At 41.7% G+C, this 20,512-nt stretch overlaps 2 protein-coding genes across 2 annotated transcripts; both read left to right on the forward strand.

Annotated features, from left to right (window-relative positions):
- The first annotated feature begins 1,623 nt into the window (after nt 1-1,623).
- LOC147433401 (uncharacterized) lies at nt 1,624-2,961 on the forward strand. Its single transcript, XM_086492077.1, has one exon. It carries the CDS (start codon nt 1,624-1,626, stop codon nt 2,959-2,961), a length of 1,338 nt encoding a protein of 445 aa, XP_086348203.1.
- Nucleotides 2,962-19,566: 16,605 nt separating this feature from the next.
- On the forward strand, nt 19,567-20,451 carry LOC147433402 (uncharacterized). Its single transcript, XM_086492078.1, has one exon. It carries the CDS (start codon nt 19,567-19,569, stop codon nt 20,449-20,451), a length of 885 nt encoding a protein of 294 aa, XP_086348204.1.
- Nucleotides 20,452-20,512: the final 61 nt, after the last annotated feature.

Raw genomic sequence — 20,512 nt, forward strand, 5'->3', positions numbered from 1 at the left:
GCCATGGGAACTCAAACACAAAGATAGACGCTTCGCCTTGGATATTGAAAATTTGTTCTTCAAAGTGATGAAGATTATCATCGGCAAGGTGCTTGGCTCTATATGGGTGCGTCTACGCAAGGGAAAATTGCAAGGCAAGCAACTATGCACAAAAGATGTTCAGAACAACACTAACATTGAGCGAATACTATCATCCCAACTAGGATATCACGAGTTTGAATCTTTGCAAACGTCATCGGATTACAAGGCCAAAACTCAAGCGTAATGTCTTTGCCATGATTCGACAAATAGGCCAACCTACCTTTTTTGTCACTCTATCATGTGCAGAGCAAAGATGGAAGCCATTGCACGAATGTCTTGCTATGCTTAATTTACAAATCAACGAATCTAATTTCCAATCTACTGCACACTATATCCGTGCATTAGTTCGTGCGGATCCTATCACTACAGCTCGATACTATGTCCATAGATTCAAAGCATTCAAGAAAGAGTTGAAATGAAATTCAAAAATACTTGGCCAAATCATGGAATTTTTTCTTTGTCACTGAATTTCAACATAGGGGAAGCCAACATGACCATGGATTAATTTGGATTGACAATTCTCCAAAGCTTGGGATTTCTAATGATAAAGAAGTGATTGCTTTTGTTGATAAATACACCTCAAGTAACAAAGATGAATTGAGTGTTGACCTACAAAAAGTACAAATCTATTCCCATTGAAGAACATGCAAAAAAAGAAAGAAGCATTGCCGTTTTGGATTTCCAAGACCACCTACAAGGCAAACGACTATCTTGCATCCGATACAACCAAGTGAAGAAAGGAAATCCATGCTTCTTGCAAATAAGAAACAACTCGAAAACCAACTTGCAGCTTTACCACATTGTCCTGAAATGAGTTTCGATGATTGGTTATCCTCTTTAAGCATGGATGAAGATATGTACCTTGAGACACTCTCAATATCTCTCTGAGAACCCACACTTTTGCTCAGAAGACAACCAAAAGATATATACACAAACAATTTCAACAAAACAATGTGCACATTGTGGGATGGCAATCTTGATATTCAATTTATTTTCAACCCTCATGGAGATGCTGCATACTGCACATCATACATGACAAAAACAGATTCGACCACAAGCAAAGCAATCAACAAATCCTTGACAAATGCAAGAAAGAGTGTCTTCCCGCAATGGAGCGGCTTAAGAAAATTGGAGGTTCCTTGATCAATGGTCAAGAAATCACAGCTCAACAAGCAACATGCATTTCACTATCTCTCCCATTGCATAGCACAAGCAGACAATTTATCTTCATCAATGCAAACTTTCAAACCCAAAGGACACTACTGTTAAAGAGGAAGACTTCCTTGCAAACACTTCATCCTGATGACATAGACATATTCTTTGATGACCTCGTAACAAAGTACACAAAAAGACCAACTAGCATAGGAAATCTTTGCTTGGCAAAGTATGCAAGCAACTACACTATCTCACAAGGGATACACCACAAGTGCAAGAAGCCTCTATCATCAGATATACAAACTTCAGCAAGGAGACTGACATCGAGAGACATTACTATCAGCTATAATTCACTGTGCATTGCGCCTTCCGTTGATGCTAACTAAGATGGTCCCTCTTTCCAATGACACTCTCAATGAACTATCCCAAACATACGCAAACCTCGAACTAGTTGTCTTTGACGAGGCTTCCTTAATAGGCAATAGACTACTGCGTATTATCGACACAAGACTCCGATCTATAAAGCACAAACACAACGAACCCTTTGGTGGTCTAGATGTTATCTTCTGTGGTGATCTTTTCCAAGCAAGCTCTGTCCATGATCGATGGATATTCAGCGACACAAACAATACACTTGACATGCTCACACCATCAAGCTGGAACACACGTGTTACATGTGCTGAGCTAACAACACCAATGCGGCAATCAAATGAAATATTTATAGAGGTCTTAAATAGGATACATGTTGCAGAGCAAACACAAACAGACTTGGCATTTATCAATGACACATTTGGAAACAACAACTTCGACATTTTTACAACACCTCATCTTTTCTTCACAAATAAACTAAAGTCCAAGCACAACCAAACGGTCTTTGAGAACTTGCAAGAAACACCATACATCATCAAGGCTCATGAAAAATTCCACAAAACATGCTCAAAGAACCTAGTCATTCCAAACAACCCTCAAGTAATTGTTGGATTATCCTCCATCCTTGAGCTAAAGCCAGGAATGATAGTCGAGCTTTGTGCTAGCAATATCAACGTGCTTGATGGTTTGGTGAATGGTGCAGATGGAATCTTCCAAACAACAAACAACAGAGCACAAACATTGATAGCTTGGGTGGAGTTCTTCGATACCTCAATTGGGAGAAGGCAAAGATCCCAAAATACACATCTCTACCACGGAAACATAAACAAACAATGGACACCAATACTTCAAGTCACGAAAGAATTTCAAGTAGGCAGAAACCCACTCAACTTAGTCTTAAGAACACAACTCCCAATACAAGCAGCAAACGCATGCACAATCCATAGATCCCAAGGCTTGATAATGGCAACAGTGGCATTTGACCCTAGTGGGATCCAATCTCATGGCTTGGTCTACACAGCTCTATCACGTATCAAAGACCCTATAAATCAGCATATTCTTAGCCCCGTTCTCAAGAACCATATCAAAACTGACCCCATAGTCCTGAAAGAAATCAAACGCCTTCGGACAGATGCTAAGTGGTCCTACTTGAATGAGCCCCTGGTTGCAATTAGGAAAACACACCACATTGTTGCATCATTAAACATCGTCTCAATCAAAAAACACATTGACCACATCAAGGGCGATCCAAACTTCATGTCATCCAGTATCTTGTGCTTCCAAGAAACGAAACAAAAGAAAAGTACGAACCCCCTGACACCAGACTTTGAGCATATTCAACATTATAATGGTTAAGGTCTATCTATATTCCACCATCCAAGCATTCAATCCATATCCCAAAAAACTATCTCAAGAGTAGGTCTTGAAATAATGGATGTAACTTTCTCTTTCAAAAATCAAGCTTCAACTCATATCCATGTCATGAATGTATACAAGTCACCCAAGACACCAATAAAGACACTTCTTTTAGAACTCCAACACTTGATACAAGAAAATGATTAAAAAAACTTGAGCATCATATTAGGAGACTTCAACATCGATATTGACACCACAAACACCCAATACCAACATTTGGAATCTCTACTTCATTCAAAGAACTATCGGCAGCAAATTAAAGAAACAACAACCATCTATAATTCGATGCTACACCATATTTGGGTGAGAAGCCAACAACCTCACTACATTTGTGGCACAAGATTTTGCTTTTGGTCAGATCATTCGATCACATATATACTGCTTCCAAAATAAATAGACCAAAGATCATTGGAGAGGACACCTCCTCTCCCTTCCCCCCCACCAACCCATCAAAGCAAAGGAAGTCTACATTCATGCCGTCCAACTACCTCCCTTGATGTATATCAACTCATTCCACCATGTGTATCAAACACAAATTTTGTAACTACTACCACTTTGTCAACGTACTTTTCCCCCTGTTCGATCTCAAATCTGAACATGCGTGTACAACAATTACTTCATCTTTAAAATGTTTGTCTTCAGTTTAGTTTTGCTAAAAAGGATTGGACATTTTGATTTTGTCTCTTTTTCAAATAAAACGCTTCACAACTACAAATTCAGCCATGCCAAACCAGTTGCTACTAGATTTAATTGATTGCCACCTGCCTCTCTTTCTCGGTTAATTTTTGCTTTCCTTTTTGGCCTGCCCAAAGGGCAAAGGCTATAGAGATGCATTCTCTTTTTGCTGACTAAAATAGAAAGAAGATTGAGTTGTATTTTTAAGAATTTTTTGAAAGGCCTAAAATACTGATTGGTTGAAATAAGGTAGTGGGCACTCATTTAAATGAAGAGAGTGTAAATCTAATGATGGAGATGTCTTGTTTATGAACTCATCGGGGCCCGACAAGGAGGTGTGGAACGTGCTGCTCTACGACATTCAATAAGTGTGGAGGCACACCAAGGACCCCAAATACCTCGCCTTTCTGCAAAATCGCACAGACGTCTTTGTCACGTCTGACGGCAGCATCCCCACCTACAACCTGACGGATTATACAGCATATGCTTCGGCGCACTGTCCTGCTCTTCTTGTGGAAGCAGACGGGCAAGAGCATGTAGCCACATTTGGTAGGGGTAGGTGAGCTTGTGCCAGAAGCCACCTTCGTGGGTGCATGGATGCGACTTCAGTTGCTCTCGCAGCAGGTTGTTCATGGCGAAGCCCTTCTACGTGCAGTACGCGCTCCTATTCTAGGAGCCTAGCGATTTCAATGACATCACACTGCAGTTCATGCTGATGGAGGAGCACTCACGGGATGCCAAGACGGGGCTGCTGTATCACAGCTACAACGAGTTGTGGGCCGACCCGCAGATGGGGACGTCGCCTAGCTTCTGGGGGCGCGGTGGGCTTGTTCTTCATGGCATTGGTGGACACTCTAGATTTCTTCTCGAAGAGCCACGATCAGAGGGCTGATCTCGTGTCCATTTTGCAGTGGCTGGTGGTGGTGGTAGTGTGTACGCATCTCTCTTTGCCTTTTGCGTGCACACAACAGTTCAGATGGGTATTGGGGAACATGACAACACATCGGCAACAATTGGAGCAGCAGTGAGGAGGCTAGGGGATAGGGCATGCAGGGAGGTTGGATGATAGCTGAAGCAGCGCAAGGAGGAAGATGAGCTCTCTCTCCTTCTACGGGCTGTGAGGGCGAGGGTGGTATCAAGAGGAGGAGGACGATGGGTGAAGGGGAGAGGATAGGAGAGTGGAAGACAAGGAGGAGGAGGTGAAGGGGAGAGGATAGGAGAGTGGAAGACAAGGAGGAGGAGGGGCGAATCCATGAGCAGATCTTTCTCTCTCTCTCTCTCTCTCTCTCTCTCTCTCTCTCTCTCTCTCTCTCTCTCTCTCTCTCTCTCTCTCTCTCTCTCTCTCTCTCTCTCTCTCTCTCTCTCTCTCTCTCTCTCTCTCTCTCTCTCTCTCTCTCTCTCTCTCTCTCTCTCTCTCTCTCTCTCTGGGCAGGTGTGTGGGCGAGGAGGATCGCCTGTTGCAGTTCGGAGTAGCACATGGGACAGGAGAGCCGAGTGAAGGCTGGCTGGGATGCCTTGGGCATGGCTATCATGCACCTTGATTAATTGAACCATGCACGAGGAGGATCTGTGTGAGCTACAATAATGTAAACCGCTTAGAGACAACGATGTCGGCTCGAGGTGGGGGCAGCTTCATGTCATCGCACCACTGCTGCGTGTGTTCGACCCCCTTGATGTACTGTACGAGTGGGCCACCAAGCTTGTCATGCTTTTTGAGCCTTGTAGAAACAGAGAAAGATGTAGATAATGTTTTGAGGCTTTCCTGAAGATCTTAATGGCTGCACGCCCGCATTGGATGTGCGAGAGCTTGCTATTTAGTTTGGCTGAGTGAGTTGATTCTTGGGCTATATAATTTTCGTGCCTTTTCAGTTCCTGATAAAATCCTCTTTGACAAGCAAGTTCAAGCAGAGGTTTGTTGCTGCTTTACCTACCACTCGCAAGGGCAATGTTGACTTTAGTAGGCCTGACATATTTATGGCAATTGCATTTTATCTTTGTGCAAAGAAAAACAAGGTGATTCTGCAATATTTTCTAAGCTCTTTTTTTTGCCATTGATCCTATAGAAAGAGAAGTTATATAGATGCAACCTCTCAATGGATGTTTGTGATGCTTGCGAGGTCTATGCATGTGGTTATGAATGCCCCGTTTCTGTACGATTGTGATTCATAAATCCATATTGGTAGTTGAAAGTTGATAAAATGTGCCTTATAGAGTCTTGTGGGACATGAGAATCAGAATTGCAATGGTGCAATATTTCTTTTCCCCTTCTGCTCATTAAAAGAAAGCTTTGATGGGTGGGCTTTCTAAGCGTGCTCATTGCAGGTATCAACATCCATGCTCGATCTCTGCTTTGGCATGGTGGGTGTTCAGAATGAAAAGAAAGACTCTAAACGTGTTAAATGCAATAACATCATGAGCAGCTACTTCTTGTAGTGAGGGAGGGCTAGTTCTCACACAATTGTACTTGTTGCTTATATCTTTGCTAATTAGCAGCCCTTCGTACTGACCTCCTCTAGTTGAAACTGATAGTATTAATAAAAAATTACCATAATGCCCTTGGTATTTGAGGAAATTCCCAATATACCCCTCAAATTTGAAAATTTCTCAATGTATCCTTTATATTTGGCCAAAGTCCCAATATGCTCTTCCATTTTTTCAAAATTCGTAAAATGCTCCTTTTTTTTTTGAAAGGTAGGATTATATTAAAAGAGGAAAAGAGAGAATTAATATGAAGGACTCACAAGTCGACGGTGGGACATCCCCACAAATGTCTCTAATTAACCTCGTAAACATATTTCAAAAATTATTTTTTTGGCAACTCTTCATAGGAAGATTGGTTCTCCTCAATAGAAGATAATAGAGCTAGGATATTAGAACCTCTTCAAATGAAATTATTAGCATAGATGTCTATTTGTGAGCTCTCGGTGTATAGTTTTGTTTTGAACGATAAAAAATAGATCTCCATTGTCGTAAACATTAAACTATGCAAAAATAGGGTCAAACTCATCCCAAATGATACAAGGATACCTTGTATTTTTTTTCAAATTCATCCTAAATGGTGCAAGGGTACATTGGAAGTTTTTGAATTTCAAGGGGTATTTTGGGAATTTCCACAAGTTTTATGGGTATATTGGTAGTTTTTCATTTTTGATGAAATATCAAGCATTGCCTGCCAGTAGCTATAAGCTATAGCTCCATTAATTCTTCTTCAAGGTTGGGTGATTCCTCCACAACTTGCTCCTTGATCAAGCCTAGCCCATGAAAGAAACAACAAATAAAATTGGTCGAGCAGATCGAAAGAGGTGCTCATCAAGCAAAAAATAACAATGCATCCATTTCTCTGGCTAGCCTTTTAAATTTTCATTTTTGGTCTATGAATATATTTAGAGCATCTACAAAATTACACCCTAATGATTGAAGTTTATGCATCCATTTCTCTTGCTAGCCTTTTAAATTTTCATTTTTGGTCTATGAATATATTTAGAGCATCTACAAAATTACACCCTAATGATTGAAGTTTTGTGTTTCTATTCCAAAATTGTCGATTCTTTTAGTGTCTTCATCCTCCCTTTCTAATTTAGCAACACAATTTAGTACTTCTTTAAAAGGCGGGCCTTGTGATTTAATCACTTGTTGGCACTGCCTGCAGTGATATAGGCGTGGTGCTTATGAAATGTTGTACACAACTTTTAGGCTTTTTGAAGCTATTTTAAGATGCTATTCTTTGGAGCCATGCTTGTTGCAGTAAAAATAGCACGCACTTTAAAAAAGCCGACAGCAGCAAACTCTCCCCGGTCGCTCTCGTCTCAGGCAATTCTCTGTAAGCAATTCTCTCTCTCTCTCTCTCTCTCTCTCTCTCTCTCTCTCTCTCTCTCTCTCTCTCTCTCTCTCTCTGATCAGGCAATGTCGCCGTCGTCAAGTTAGTGACAGCCTTGTTTTGTTAGCAAAACAAATTCCTATGGTAGGCCTCGTGATTTTATCACTTTTTGGCTTGCCCAAAGGGCAAAGGCTATAGAGATCACTTCTCTTTTTGCTGACTAAAATGTTTTTTATTTGTATTATGTTGATTTTGTTTTGTGGCATGATTAAAGTGCTTGGGAAGTGGGTATCCTAGGTGGTTGGTAGAGTTAGGGATATGGATTGCCGATGTGTCACATTTTTGTTGGCTTACGATGATTTTTGGAGGGAATGATAAGACACGCTCTTTAGGTTTTCTAGGGGAGCACATCATTTGGGCATTTCTTTCTCGTCTGCATCGACGGCCGCTGAGGGATGGTGAGCTCGACACAGTGAGCTTCGGACCTGCTGGGCAAAGCTGCATCTCAACTTCGTGCTACGGGCATACGCCTTTGCTCCCACAGAGCTCGAAGGTCTGTCTGTTTCATCCCATTCTCTCCCTCTCTCTCTCTCTCTCTCTCTCTTTCTCTCTCTCTCTCTTACTGTGCGCCTATTATCTTCTTGTATCAGGCTTCAAGGTTTTGCTCTTGGCAGGTCAGCGTTAGTTGAAGCATTGGACACACTGACAGTGTCCCGTATGCGTGAAGCCTTGCTTCGATGTTCTCTGCTCGCCCATCGGGCCTTGTTTTCCACAGTTTCCACATCGTCCATGACCGCGTATCTGCTTCATTACCAGCATCGTTTCTTTTGAAATCACACCTTCTGCGTTTCTTGATTTATAGCCCCTCTCAGCAAGGCTTGGGATGTATGAGCATGTCCGCCTTCTATGGCCCCCCCAAACCCAAGGGTGACATGATCGCCCTCATCCTACTCGCGGCCGCTGCAGCACTGTAACTGTGTTGATGCGCAGTTTTTGCAGAGGTGTGTATTTATTTATACACATTTGTATTATAATTATTTTTCCATGCTTTGCTTATGCGTTTGTTTTTGTGTATGCAGAATTGCATCGAATTGCAGGGCAGTAGTAGAGGTGGGTTTGTTTCGATGCAGCTTCAGGCAGTTGTTGAGAGGGGCTCGGATACTCTGCAAGCTTTAGCACTTGGAATCTTGGCTTCAGAGTCTGTCGAGGATTCATAAATTTTGAGGTTTCGGATATGGACTGGGGCCTAATAGCTTTGGCTTTGCCTCTGTCCTTTTCGTATTTATTTGGTTTCGATTGTAGTGAAGGGGTTCAATAGTCTGATCCTGACGTGTAAGGGGAAGCTTTGATTGGTCTTCTTAGTGGATAAACTGTTAAAGAGAGTACATTGGGTTTTTTATTTCCTTGTTATGTATGATACCAAGTGTCTTGTGACTTTGTAGATGCGCTGATGAAAGCCTTTCTCGAGTAGATACACATATTTGTTGGTCTCTGTTGATCTTAAGCTCTCAACTTATCTTTTTGAATAGTTGTGACACCATGCTTAATTCTGGTTCGTGGTTGTTAAAGAAGCTCAAGGCTGGTCTTTGTATGCACATGTAATCGTTTACTGATGAGACTAATATACAGGAGTTATTTCTCTTTAAGCTGAGTGAATTAAAGATTTTAAGTACTTCAAAAATGTTTGCTACTTTGATCTCCTCATATTCCCTAGGCACATCTTGGAACAATATGAATTTGACTTTTAGTTATTTTCATGGTGATGTGAGATTAGTAGTTGTTTTTCGATCCCCTGTTGTTTTCTTTATGGTTAGATTTGTATGTAGCATGAGTCAAATTTTGCGATGTAAAGTAAAGTATTTTTATTGTGCCTCTTAAGGCAAAGGAATATAACCTTTTATTTGGCTAATTGTCAGTTTAACGGGGATTTTGGATAAGCTGTGAAGATTACTATATACCCAACTATGGATATACATCCTTCATGTTGGGTATTCTGTTATGAGCTTACGGGATAGGGAAAGACCAATGTCAAGGTCGAATTTAATTGCTCTTGTGGATAATTTTGTTTAGTAATTTCTTATGAAGTCTTTGTTGCTAATTTGTTTTGAAACTTAGTATATAATTTTTAAGTAAAATAGTCGCTTTAGTATTATTGATCAAAACTAAGAAAATATTATTGTACACAATCTTAATTTTAATATTATAAAATAGACAGATTTATATTAATTGAGAAACATGTTTTAGTTAAAGGATTTGGGTTTTGAATAAAACTTGGCTTTTAATGAAGTTGAGATTTTAATATTATAAATAATATTTCTAAATTTATTTTATTGAAATTGACAATTTTAAAATCTTTTAAACTAAACATGTATGCCATGATAAATAGAACATATTGGTTAAAATTTGTTGACTGTTGTATAAGAATGGCCTATGAACTTAGAGAATAGCAGAATTAAAAGATTATTAGAGTGAGCAATTTTGAGAGCATAGAGGGTGAACTTAATTGGTAGTAGCAACTCTATCATAACACTTAATTAACTAGGCATGAACAATACTTTTGCAAGAGAGAGAGTGTAGAGAATATGACAACAATTGAGGACCAGATTTATGTGGAGCCGGTCCCCCCTCCAAAAGGCATTTGTATTATAGATTCTCTCATTAAGAGAGACTTGGTACAATACAATCTTTGTGTTCCTTGAGACCTCTTTGGCCATATGGAGATGGAAGGTTCACACACCAAGCTTTTGCATAATTTCAACAATCAATCTTAGCTTGAAAACAATCAAGAACTTGTGAACATCATTAATTTTGTGTTCCCTAAATCATTTGAGTGCATGAAGATGTATACTTTTATGCATCAACTTGTGCTTAAAGCAATAATTAATCTACCTTGCAATACAATTAATCTACTTGCATTAAGTAATTAATCTACTTGCAATAAACCATTAGCCTTCTTGCAATAAGCATAACATGCACTTGTAGAAAGCATTAACTATCCCAAGCCTCAATCCCAAGACCTCAAACACCTTCGAAGGTGGAGAGAGCTACCAGGGAATGAGGATAGGGAAGAGGAAGAAGAAACATTTCATAGGAGAAAGAAGTAGTTCCTCACTTATCATACTCTTGTTGCTAGCATACATAATAGCATAGTAATGAAGAAGAAGGATATGGCAAGCTTAAGCATTGAAGCATAGCTCTTGGTTGGATTTGCATTCCATAGCCAAGAGAGTTGGTGTAGGCTCTCAACTTCTCAAGGAGCTTGGAGAAGGAGATGGAGCTCTTGCACTTTGCATAGCACACAATGAGAGTGTTTGTGTGTGTGTGTGTGTGTGTGTGTGTGTGTGTGTGTGTGTGTGTGTGTGTGTGTGTGTGTGTGTGGGTGAGTATACCCCCTAGCTTGCATGGTCGACCCCCCCTTGTAGCTCATGATGGAAGCTCATTGGACCCCTCCAGGCCTAGCCAATCACAAGCATGAGCCATTACAAGCAACAAGGGTAGCCTTGGGACAAGTGTCCCCCTTTCCCCTTTGAGAGAGAGGACTTGATAAATGCAAAATCAATTAATTAAATATCCTAAATTATTATTGGACCCCTTGGGTGGCCAACCAATAGGCTTCAGGCACACCATGAGGGCAACATGAGGAGGAACTTGACAAATGTCCTTGCTGCCTCTTCAAGCTAGGGCTTCCCTTATGTGTGTGTGTGTGTGTGTGTGTGTGTGTGTGTGTGTGTGTGTTCTCTCTCATCCCCCCCCTTGTAGGCTCGCCCCCCTCCTTGTAGGGATCTTTTTGACTTTGGATGAGCAAGCCCCTTAGTCATCAAGCATGACAAAGCACTTGAACTAGGGGGTGTTCCCACAAGCATCTCAGGCAAGCATCTCAAGGCACCTCAAGCACCTTAATCATGTAGCAAGTCAAGCACCTCAAGCATGGAGCCAGTCAGGCACCTCAAGCATGTCAAGCACCTCAAGCAAGACAAGCACCTCAAGCAGGACAAGCACCTCGAGCTTAGGCCGGGTTCCCACCTCAAGCTCAGCCCTAGCTTGCCTAAGGTCAAAGGACTTTTACACACATTATTGGAGGTCTTCAATGAAGCTAACCCTAAGGTCTTATGCTCCATTGGTTAGCCTTGGTCTTTGATAGACCATCTCTCATTTGGGCCCCTTAACCATTGGCCCCGTGTTGAGATAGATCTATAAGCACATGTCTATATCTTAACCCTTGTTCCCGTGTATTCTCCCACATTAAGTGATCAGTTTAATATGAGAAAATCATTTGGGTTGGATAAATATTAATTTTTATGACAACTGTTTTTTTTTCCAAATTTATTGTGAGATTTTAACTTACTCTTTTAAAAAGAATAAAATAATTACAACTTACTCTCAATGCCACCAAGTCTGGTAATAAAGTAGCCTCAAAAAACGGGCTCTTACTTTGAAAAGTGAAATGATATCTTCTCATTTAGGAAAAGATATTGCATCATTTCATTGCAATCTTTCTTGTCTTGTCTTCTATGCTGAACGTGAGGCAGTGGCTCTCATTATAGAAACATATGCACTACTCCTCTCCTCTGCCTTTCATGAAGCTGCTATTTCATGCAGCTCCTATATATATAGCTATCCCTTGCACAATATACATATGCTTTCTTGAGGCCTAAGCTCTTCTTGCTTATAGTTGCTTGCATTCTAGTTTATATACCTCTTACAATGGATACTCCCATGAAGGGTGAGTACCTAATAAGATTTTATTTGAGCTGTGATTACCTTGAGCATATGATATTGAGCATTGACTTGAGCATATGTTTGTAGATCTTAGTTTTGATGAGGCATTGTTTGAGCTTGAGAGTATGAAGTGTACCACTGCTGTTGAATTTTCACCTTTGTCTCGAAACCCAATCAAATCTCTGAATCTTCCCCGCACAACAAAAAACTTAGCCCAAGAGGAAAGTTGAATAAAGCCTCTTCTTCAGCTATAAAAAGGGCTTTGTTCGCAGTGAGAGGTAATGTTTACTGTTTTCTCTCTTGATCGTTAAGAGTTTTTGCTCACTCCAATGATTTTCCTTAGGTAAGGCGACTAGGTGCTTGGCAGATACCTCATTCTCGTCCCCTTTGATAGAAAATATACGCGAAGAGAAAGATGAGCTTAATGTCGAATCTTTCTCTTCACAGCTAGCCATAACCCCTGCCCTGAGAAAACCTAGCTATCTCCGAGCTGTCAGAGACTGCAAATTTTAGATTTGCATTTGAAGGCAAAGTGCTCTGTAAGTATGGTACTTATAAAATACCCAAATCTAACTTTGGTAGATACCTACATGCTGACCTCCTTGACAGAGAATCTCGCCATACTGTTACTTTTGTTGTGACTGAGATATACCTCTCAGACTTTATTGAGGCTTTTGTTGTCCATGATTATGTGCGCATTGAGGGGGCATGTGTAAAAAGAGCTGTTGCAAAAGACAACGGTACTTGCCTGTGGGCTTTGTACGCTGATGCAACTACTTTGGTTGTTAAGGCAAAGCCTTTTGAGTGCTCTACCATTATCCAGAACAGAAGATCAAAGAGCTGTTGGCCCAAAGTTCTAATTGTAAAGAATGAGGATGCAAGAGAGCTACACAAGACAAGCACAAAGCACACAGAGATGGAAAGCTTCTTCTTCTTCTTCACAGAAAAGAGAGTACAAAATGACTAAGTGCTAAAGCTGAAAAATAGCACATATGTACATGCGGTCACTAAGTGTGAACTCGCTAGAAGCGTACTAGGCTGGCACTATAAGTGTAGTCCAGCTGTAGAATCACTGGCAGAGATCCTCCGTGTCGGTCACCTAACGCGCCAGTGAGTAAATGCCGTAAGCGGCCAAGACCCGTAGTGGATGCCAGCTCAAGGTGTAGAGCTCGACATCTCAACACTCCCCCTCGAGCTCTGCATGTCGCAGAGTCCAAGCATAGTCCGGAAACGTCGAAGCTTCTCAGCTCTGAGGGCCTTGGTAAAGATATCCGCTATCTTCTCCTCTGTGCTGACGTAGACCAAGTCGATGTCGCCCGCCAACACTCGCTCTCGAACGTAGTGGTAATGGACCTCTATGTGTTTGGTCCTAGCATGGAACACTGGGTTCCTAGCCAACTGCATGCTGCTGAGGTTGTCACAATGAATGACAATCTGCTGATCCACCTGCACTCCCAAGTCCTCAAGTAATGTGCGTAGCCAAGCTACCTCGCACGCCGCAACTGCTGCACCTCTGTACTCGGCCTCTGTGCTCGATAAAGCAACCGTAGGCTGCTTTTTGCTGCTCCAAGTAACAGCAGCACTCCCAAAAGAGAACATGAAGCCACTCGTAGATCTCCTATCAACAATGCTACCTGCCCAATCTGCATCTGTATACCCATACAATGCTAATGGTGCATCTGTTGCATAGAACAATGCGTAGTCAAGAGTCCCTTGCACATACCTAAGTGTGCGTCGTACTCCATCCAAATGTGGCTTCCTCGGAAGCTGCATGAACTGACTCTCCAAGCCTACTGTGTAGCTCAAGTCTGGCCTTGTGATAGTCAAGTAGATTAGACTACCCACCATCTTCCTGTACATATTGACATCCTCAACAACATCACCCTTCTCTGCACTCAGCTTTGCATTCACATCCAAGGGAATGGAAATCGGCTTACAATCAGCCATACCATACTTTGACAACATGTCCAAAGCATATTGTCTCTGTGACAGCCATACACCCTCTGGAGTCCTGATCACCTCAATGCCAAGAAAGTAGCGCAACTCGCCCAAATCTTTCATTTCAAACTCCTGTTTGAGAAGACCCTTCACATGGTCAATCTCCATAGCATTGTCACCAACAATAATAAGGTCATCTACATATATGGTAATGACCACAATCCCCACATCACTCTCACGTACATAGAGTGAATGATCAGCATGAGCTCTCCTAAAACCAATACTGACAAGATACTTGGCAATCCTGTCATACCATGCTCTAGAGCCCTGCTTCAAACCATACAAAGCTTTGAGAAGTCTGCATACATAATCTGGGTAACCTGGATCGACATAACCAGGTGGCTGATCCATATACACTTCCTCTTACAACTCACCATTCAAGAAGGCATTCTTTACATCCATTTGATGCATAATCCATCCTCTAGATGCAGCCACTGCTATGACAGCTCTCACAGTTGTCATCTTTGCCACTGGAGCAAAGGTCTCCTCATAGTCTATGCCATACGTCTGTGCATAACCCTTTGCGACCAGCCTTGCCTTGTGACGCTCAATGTTACCATCAGCCTTATGCTTGGTTTTATACACCCATTTACAGCCAATAGCTTTCTTGCCACTTGGCAATGGCACCAACTCCCATGTGTCATTTGCTTCCAATGCAGCCATCTCTTCATTCATTGCATCATCCCAATGCACATTTCCAACTGCATCCTCAAAACATGTGGGCTCCACATCCTGTATCACCTTAGCCATGTAGGCTTGGTGATGCGCTAGATACCCATCATAAGTCAATTTCTGAACTGGATTTCTGACTCTATTAGATCTGCGCGGTCCTTGGTCACTCCTTTGCCCTCTAGCATCTTCTTGTACTTTCCTTACACCAGGTGTCCTGACAGCCGGAATTCCAAATTCCTCATCAAGACTTTGTTCAGAACCATCTGAATCCATGTCTACATGTGAAAAACCTGATGATGCATCAACCATAAAGGGAGGTTCATCAACCTTTTCCTTTCCTTTTCGTGATACATTCCCTGTACCTGTTGGTGGAGTAACCTGCGTACGTAGTCTACCATTCCATGGTTTCTCAACAGAGCCACGAGAAGAGGACTCTTGTGGTCCACTCAAAACCTGTGACTGTGGCCTCACATTTTGTACAACCACATCATCTTTTACATCAGCCCCAATAGTGCCATGTGCATTACTGTACCAGCTGCTCATCTCATCAAAGACTACATCTCTGCTCACTCGTAATTCTCGTGTAGTAGGATTGTAGCACCTGTACCCCTTTTGTTCAAGGGAATATCCCACAAGAATACATTTCTCTGCTTTAGGATCCAATTTCCTACGCAACTCATCTGGTACATGCACGTAAGCTATGCAGCCAAACACTTTCAAGTGTGCCAAATCAGGCTTTGTACCTGTAAACTTTTCCTCAGGTGTTACATCATGCACCGTAGCTGTAGGTGTCCTGTTCATAATGTACACAGCTGTATTTACAGCTTCAGCCCAGAAATGATGAGGCATGTTCTTCTCATTCATCAATGCACGTGCAACCTCTGCAATGTGCCTGTTTTTCCTTTCTGCGACCCCATTCTGCTGTGGAGTATATCTGCATGTAAACTGCCTGTGTATACCATGCATTCGCAGAAAATCTGAAAAATCATTGGAGAAGTACTCTCCCCCTCCATCTGACCTCAATGTCTTGATTTGCATATCTGTCTCCTTCTCAATCATGACTTTGAAGTCTTGAAAGTGACCAAACACTTCACTTTTGTTACGCATGAAGTAGACCCATACTTTCCTTGTATGGTCATCAATGAAAGAGACATAATACCTGCAACCATGTATACTTGCAGTATCGGTTGGACCCCAAACATCTGTGTGCACCACCTCAAGTGGCCTTTTACATACATTGCGCTCATGTGGAAATGAGCCCTTTGACTGTTTTCCAAACTGGCATGCTGCACACACTTTATGCATACCATCCACCTTGAATTTGGGCAAACCTTTTACAATCTGTTTTGATTGCATGCTGCGCAATCTCTGCTCATTGACATGGCCAATGCATTTGTGCCAAATGTCAACATCAGCCACAACACCTGTGCCCTGTGCAAATAATGCAGCTTTTACCTCAGGCATGTCTACATTCAGCGTAAACATTCTGCCCACACATTTGCCCTCTGTGATCACCTTACAGCCATTCTGGAAATCTTCTACATAACAGCCATTTGGATTGAAGCGAACCTGCAAACCCTGCTCAACCATTTGTCCAACAGAAACAAGATTCTTTGTAATGTTTGGGACATGAAGTACATCTGCTAAGTACTTTGATTTCCCACTCTTCGTATTTAGAGGTATGTCCCCTACATGAGCAATGGGGTGAGCTGTGTCATCTCCTGTCTGCACATAGCCTGACACATCTGGTTTGCGCATATCTCTAAACCACTCTCCACGAGACGTCATGTGATTAGAGGCACCTGAATCCACATACCAAACATCATCTTGGGTGGAATTCTCTGCAGTCATTGTATTCATTACATGCTACATAACAAACATGCGCTCGTTTTTGCTGTCATCTGCATCTCTGCTAGTAGATGCATAGTTGCCCTGTTCTCTCTTTCTACTTGCTTTTCCCTTTGGACAGTCACGTGACATGTGACCTCTTTCACCACAAGTCCAACATTCTCTACTATCTGGAGTATGTTGCTGCCTGCTTGATCCTGCACCACGACCTCTTTGACTCCCCCTGCCTTGAGATTAGTTTCCCCTGCCACATGTATTGTTTTGATTTGATTGACCTTCCAGAAATTGGCCCCTGCAACCCCTTGGGCCTCAACCACGACCTCTACCTCTACCTCTGTTGGAGTTAGAATAGAAGGCCTGTTCAGAATTATTTCTGCCACGAGAAGAAGATGTGTCAAGGTTCTTCTCCTCAAGAATAAGCATAGAAATCAAATCTTGGAACACGGGGATGTCGTCTCTTGTATTCATGGAAGACCTAAAATGTACATACTCATCTCCTAGACCATCCAAGCATGCACGGACAATGTCATCGTCTTCCACTGAGACTTTAATAGATCCAAGAGCCTCAATGATACTCTTGATCTTCAAGGCATAATCATTGATTGAGAAGTTGTTCCTCTTAACCTGATTTAGCTCCGACTTTAGTTGAAGTTTCCTGGCCTTGGTGTTCACCTCGAACACTCTGCCTAAGTTTCTCCATGCAATGGCGGGGGTTTCAGCATCCTGTAGATAGCCCATCATGCCATCTGTGATGCTCATAGACAGCCAATACATCACTTTGCTCTGGCCTTGTTGCGAGTCCCTCAAAGCTTTCCTTTGTTCTGCTGTAGCATTTGCCTCGGGAATCTCTAGTTCCTTTTCATTGTCTCCTTCTACATAGTCCCAATAATCTTTTCCTTTTAGGAAATTTGTTATTCTGAACTTCCATGCAGGGTAGTTATTTTTCTCAAGCTTCTCAGTAACAATCTGACTGAAACCGTCAGACATCTTGAAGCACTAAGACAAAATAGCTGCAACCTGCAAAAATCTGCAAATCTGCTGAACCTGCTATCGTGGTTCCTGTAACGCTTTCTACACTCAACGAGTGTCCACAATCAAGCGTTTCACAACCACTGTACTTGTACAGTAAATCTCTGTATACTGCACTTTGGAGACCTGTTCAGAAACTTGTGCGAAAAACTTGGCATCTGGTCGTGGATTGCGAACGAAGGGATTGTGATGCTCTTGCTCTCTTAGCCTCTCTTGCCTGCACCAGGCTCTGATACCATGTAAAGAATGAGGATGCAAGAGAGCTACACAAGACAAGCACAAAGCACACAGAGATGGAAAGATTCTTCTTCTTCTTCACAGAAAAGAGAGTACAAAATGACTAAGTGCTAAAGCTGAAAAATAGCACATATGTACATGCGGTCACTAAGTATGAACTCGCTAGAAGCGTACTAGGCTGGCACTATAAGTGTAGTCCAGCTGTAGAATCACTGGCAGAGATCCTCCGTGTCGGTCACCTAACGCGCCAGTGAGTAAATGCCGTAAGCGGCCAAGACCCGTAGTGGATGCCAGCTCAAGGTGTAGAGCTCGACATCTCAACACTAATGCTAGCGAGTCAGTGGCTACTGTTGCGTTCATTGTTGTCAAAATAGAGAATGCAATTAGAAGTGATGGTACTCCTAGTTTTCGATTGACTATTGCTGATGGGCCGTCAACAAGCAATCGAGCTAGTGTAAGTGTCTCCCATCCTTAAAATTTATTGTGCGTGCTCTTTTTCTAAGATGTTTTTTTATGGCAGCTTTTGTTTGTCCCAACCCGGCGCCTCGATTATCAACTTATGGTAAATGAGTTCAAAGAAAAGGGATTCTATACTTGTGTTGCTCGTAACATCAACGTTTTCAAGCACCTGTCGAACACTCTAAGTGTTGTCGATGCTACAATCTTATGTCCATTGCCTCCTTCATGGCTGATGTCTTCCAAGAATACTTGCATAAACAAGTCTCGGATTTAGGCTTTGGGAAGAAGGTAAGATTTTTATTGCATATCAATTAAAAATCGTTATAATCCTCATTGATAAATGTGAAATTGGTAGGTGTTTGGAACTTTGGAGATTGTGAGTGTGAACAATTTGGATGTGGAGTTCTCTTGTGGCACGTGCAAAGGTCTGAATGTAAGCCGCCAAGCTAGCAACCCATTTTGCTACTCATGTGGAAGACAGTCTACAATCAATAAGCAACCAGTGTTACCTGCCAAATTATATCCTCAAGATGGAGAGGCTGTTGGTGTTATTTTTACAAGGTGCTGTAGTCGACTCAGTACTAGGATTCTCTCGTCCATTTCTGCATCTCTTTGAGCAAAGCTTGGTGGATTTAAAATCTTCACTCTTGAACTTTAAGAAGGCTGGTTGGTTCACTATTGACAATTCGGGTCAGGTTACTGCTTTCAAAGGTGCTTAGTTCTATTTCTCTTTGTTTAGCTGTACTTTTTGTAAAATGGCAAGTGATATCATTTTGTGGGCAGAAAGTAAAAGGTTGTACCTTGATCCCATATTTATATGTAACTTTCCGAGCAACAAAGATGTTTTGTTAAGGTTACTTCAAGTTTTTAACTTGAGCCTCTCGTTGCAATCTCTTGAGTCCAAAGTTTTTGATCTTATTGTAGAGCAAATAGCATTAAGAAATGAAGACGTTTTGAAAATTTGGGTGCAGCCTTGGACCATAAGTCTTCTATCGCCCTCTTTTGATCAAAGAGAATTTATAATATCTCTTTTGTCTAGTCGCCAATCCTCAATGATGTTAAGTGTACACTTGGTTGGTATAATGTGCAGGATGTTTTCTGCTGCGTGTAAACTTTACTTTTACCAAGGAGAAGCTATGCGTGAAGCTTGCTCCTTTGTTGCACATGATTGTTTGTCTTCATCCACTTTGCCATCATTGGTCGTGCTGAGTATGGATGGTGAATTTTTATGGTTTCCTGCTGGTTTTGACAGTCCTAAACGTAAACGATGTATATGGACTAAAGAGGCTAGTCTGTCTCTAGCTACTCTTGTCGACAACCAAAATGTTGTTGCTCAGCAAATTGCATCTATTTTCTTGAGTCTATATCCCAACACCTTTACGCTTAAGCAAGTCACAACCAAAATTTACAATATGTCCAAGTCATCTCGAAAACATCCAAGAATCTCTACAGTTTCATCTAGTAGAACTTCTCAATATGCGAAGATCATCGAGGATACCCCTTCTTTTGATTGTGCTTCATGTGGTTCGCTTATGTTTCGTCAAAGTTTGCATGGCATGTCCAAGGTGGAGTTATTGCTTCTTAAAAAATTAAAATCAATCGCGGTGGTTGACGATAAGGTGTTTCGAGTGTGTCACCCGTGCAAGGCCGCATTGAAGAAACAAGAGGAGCCACTATTTTGCATGAGAAGAGGGATGACTTTTAATGTCAAAGTATCTACTGTAGAAAGGTTAAATTCAATAGAGAGTCGTCTTGTATCATTGTGCATACCATTCGCACAATTTCGAGAACTAAACTTCGAAGGTCAATTTGGTTTGCGCGGAAGCATTGTGAATGTAATGGTAGATTTGTCACGAGTACAAAGAGTGTTGCCATGCTTCTCTAGTGATCAAGCGTCGATTCTAGTTGAGATAGAGCGAAAGCTTGATTATGATCATGCCTACTTGAGTGGCATTGTCATAATAATCAATATCTAATTCTCCTAAATGATTTTCTCATATTAAACTGATCATTTAATGTGGGGAAGTGCCAAGGGAG

Source organism: Adiantum capillus-veneris, chromosome 20 (genome assembly GCF_014529385.1).
Source record: "Adiantum capillus-veneris isolate H3 chromosome 20, ASM1452938v2, whole genome shotgun sequence".
NCBI lineage: Eukaryota > Viridiplantae > Streptophyta > Polypodiopsida > Polypodiales > Pteridaceae > Adiantum > Adiantum capillus-veneris.

Excerpts from the sequence above, each read along its gene's own strand:
- LOC147433401 (XM_086492077.1), top strand. The coding sequence starts at position 1,624 with ATGGTCCCTCTTTCCAATGACACTCTCAATGAACTATCCCAAACATAC.
- LOC147433402 (XM_086492078.1), top strand. The coding sequence starts at position 19,567 with ATGTTTTCTGCTGCGTGTAAACTTTACTTTTACCAAGGAGAAGCTATG.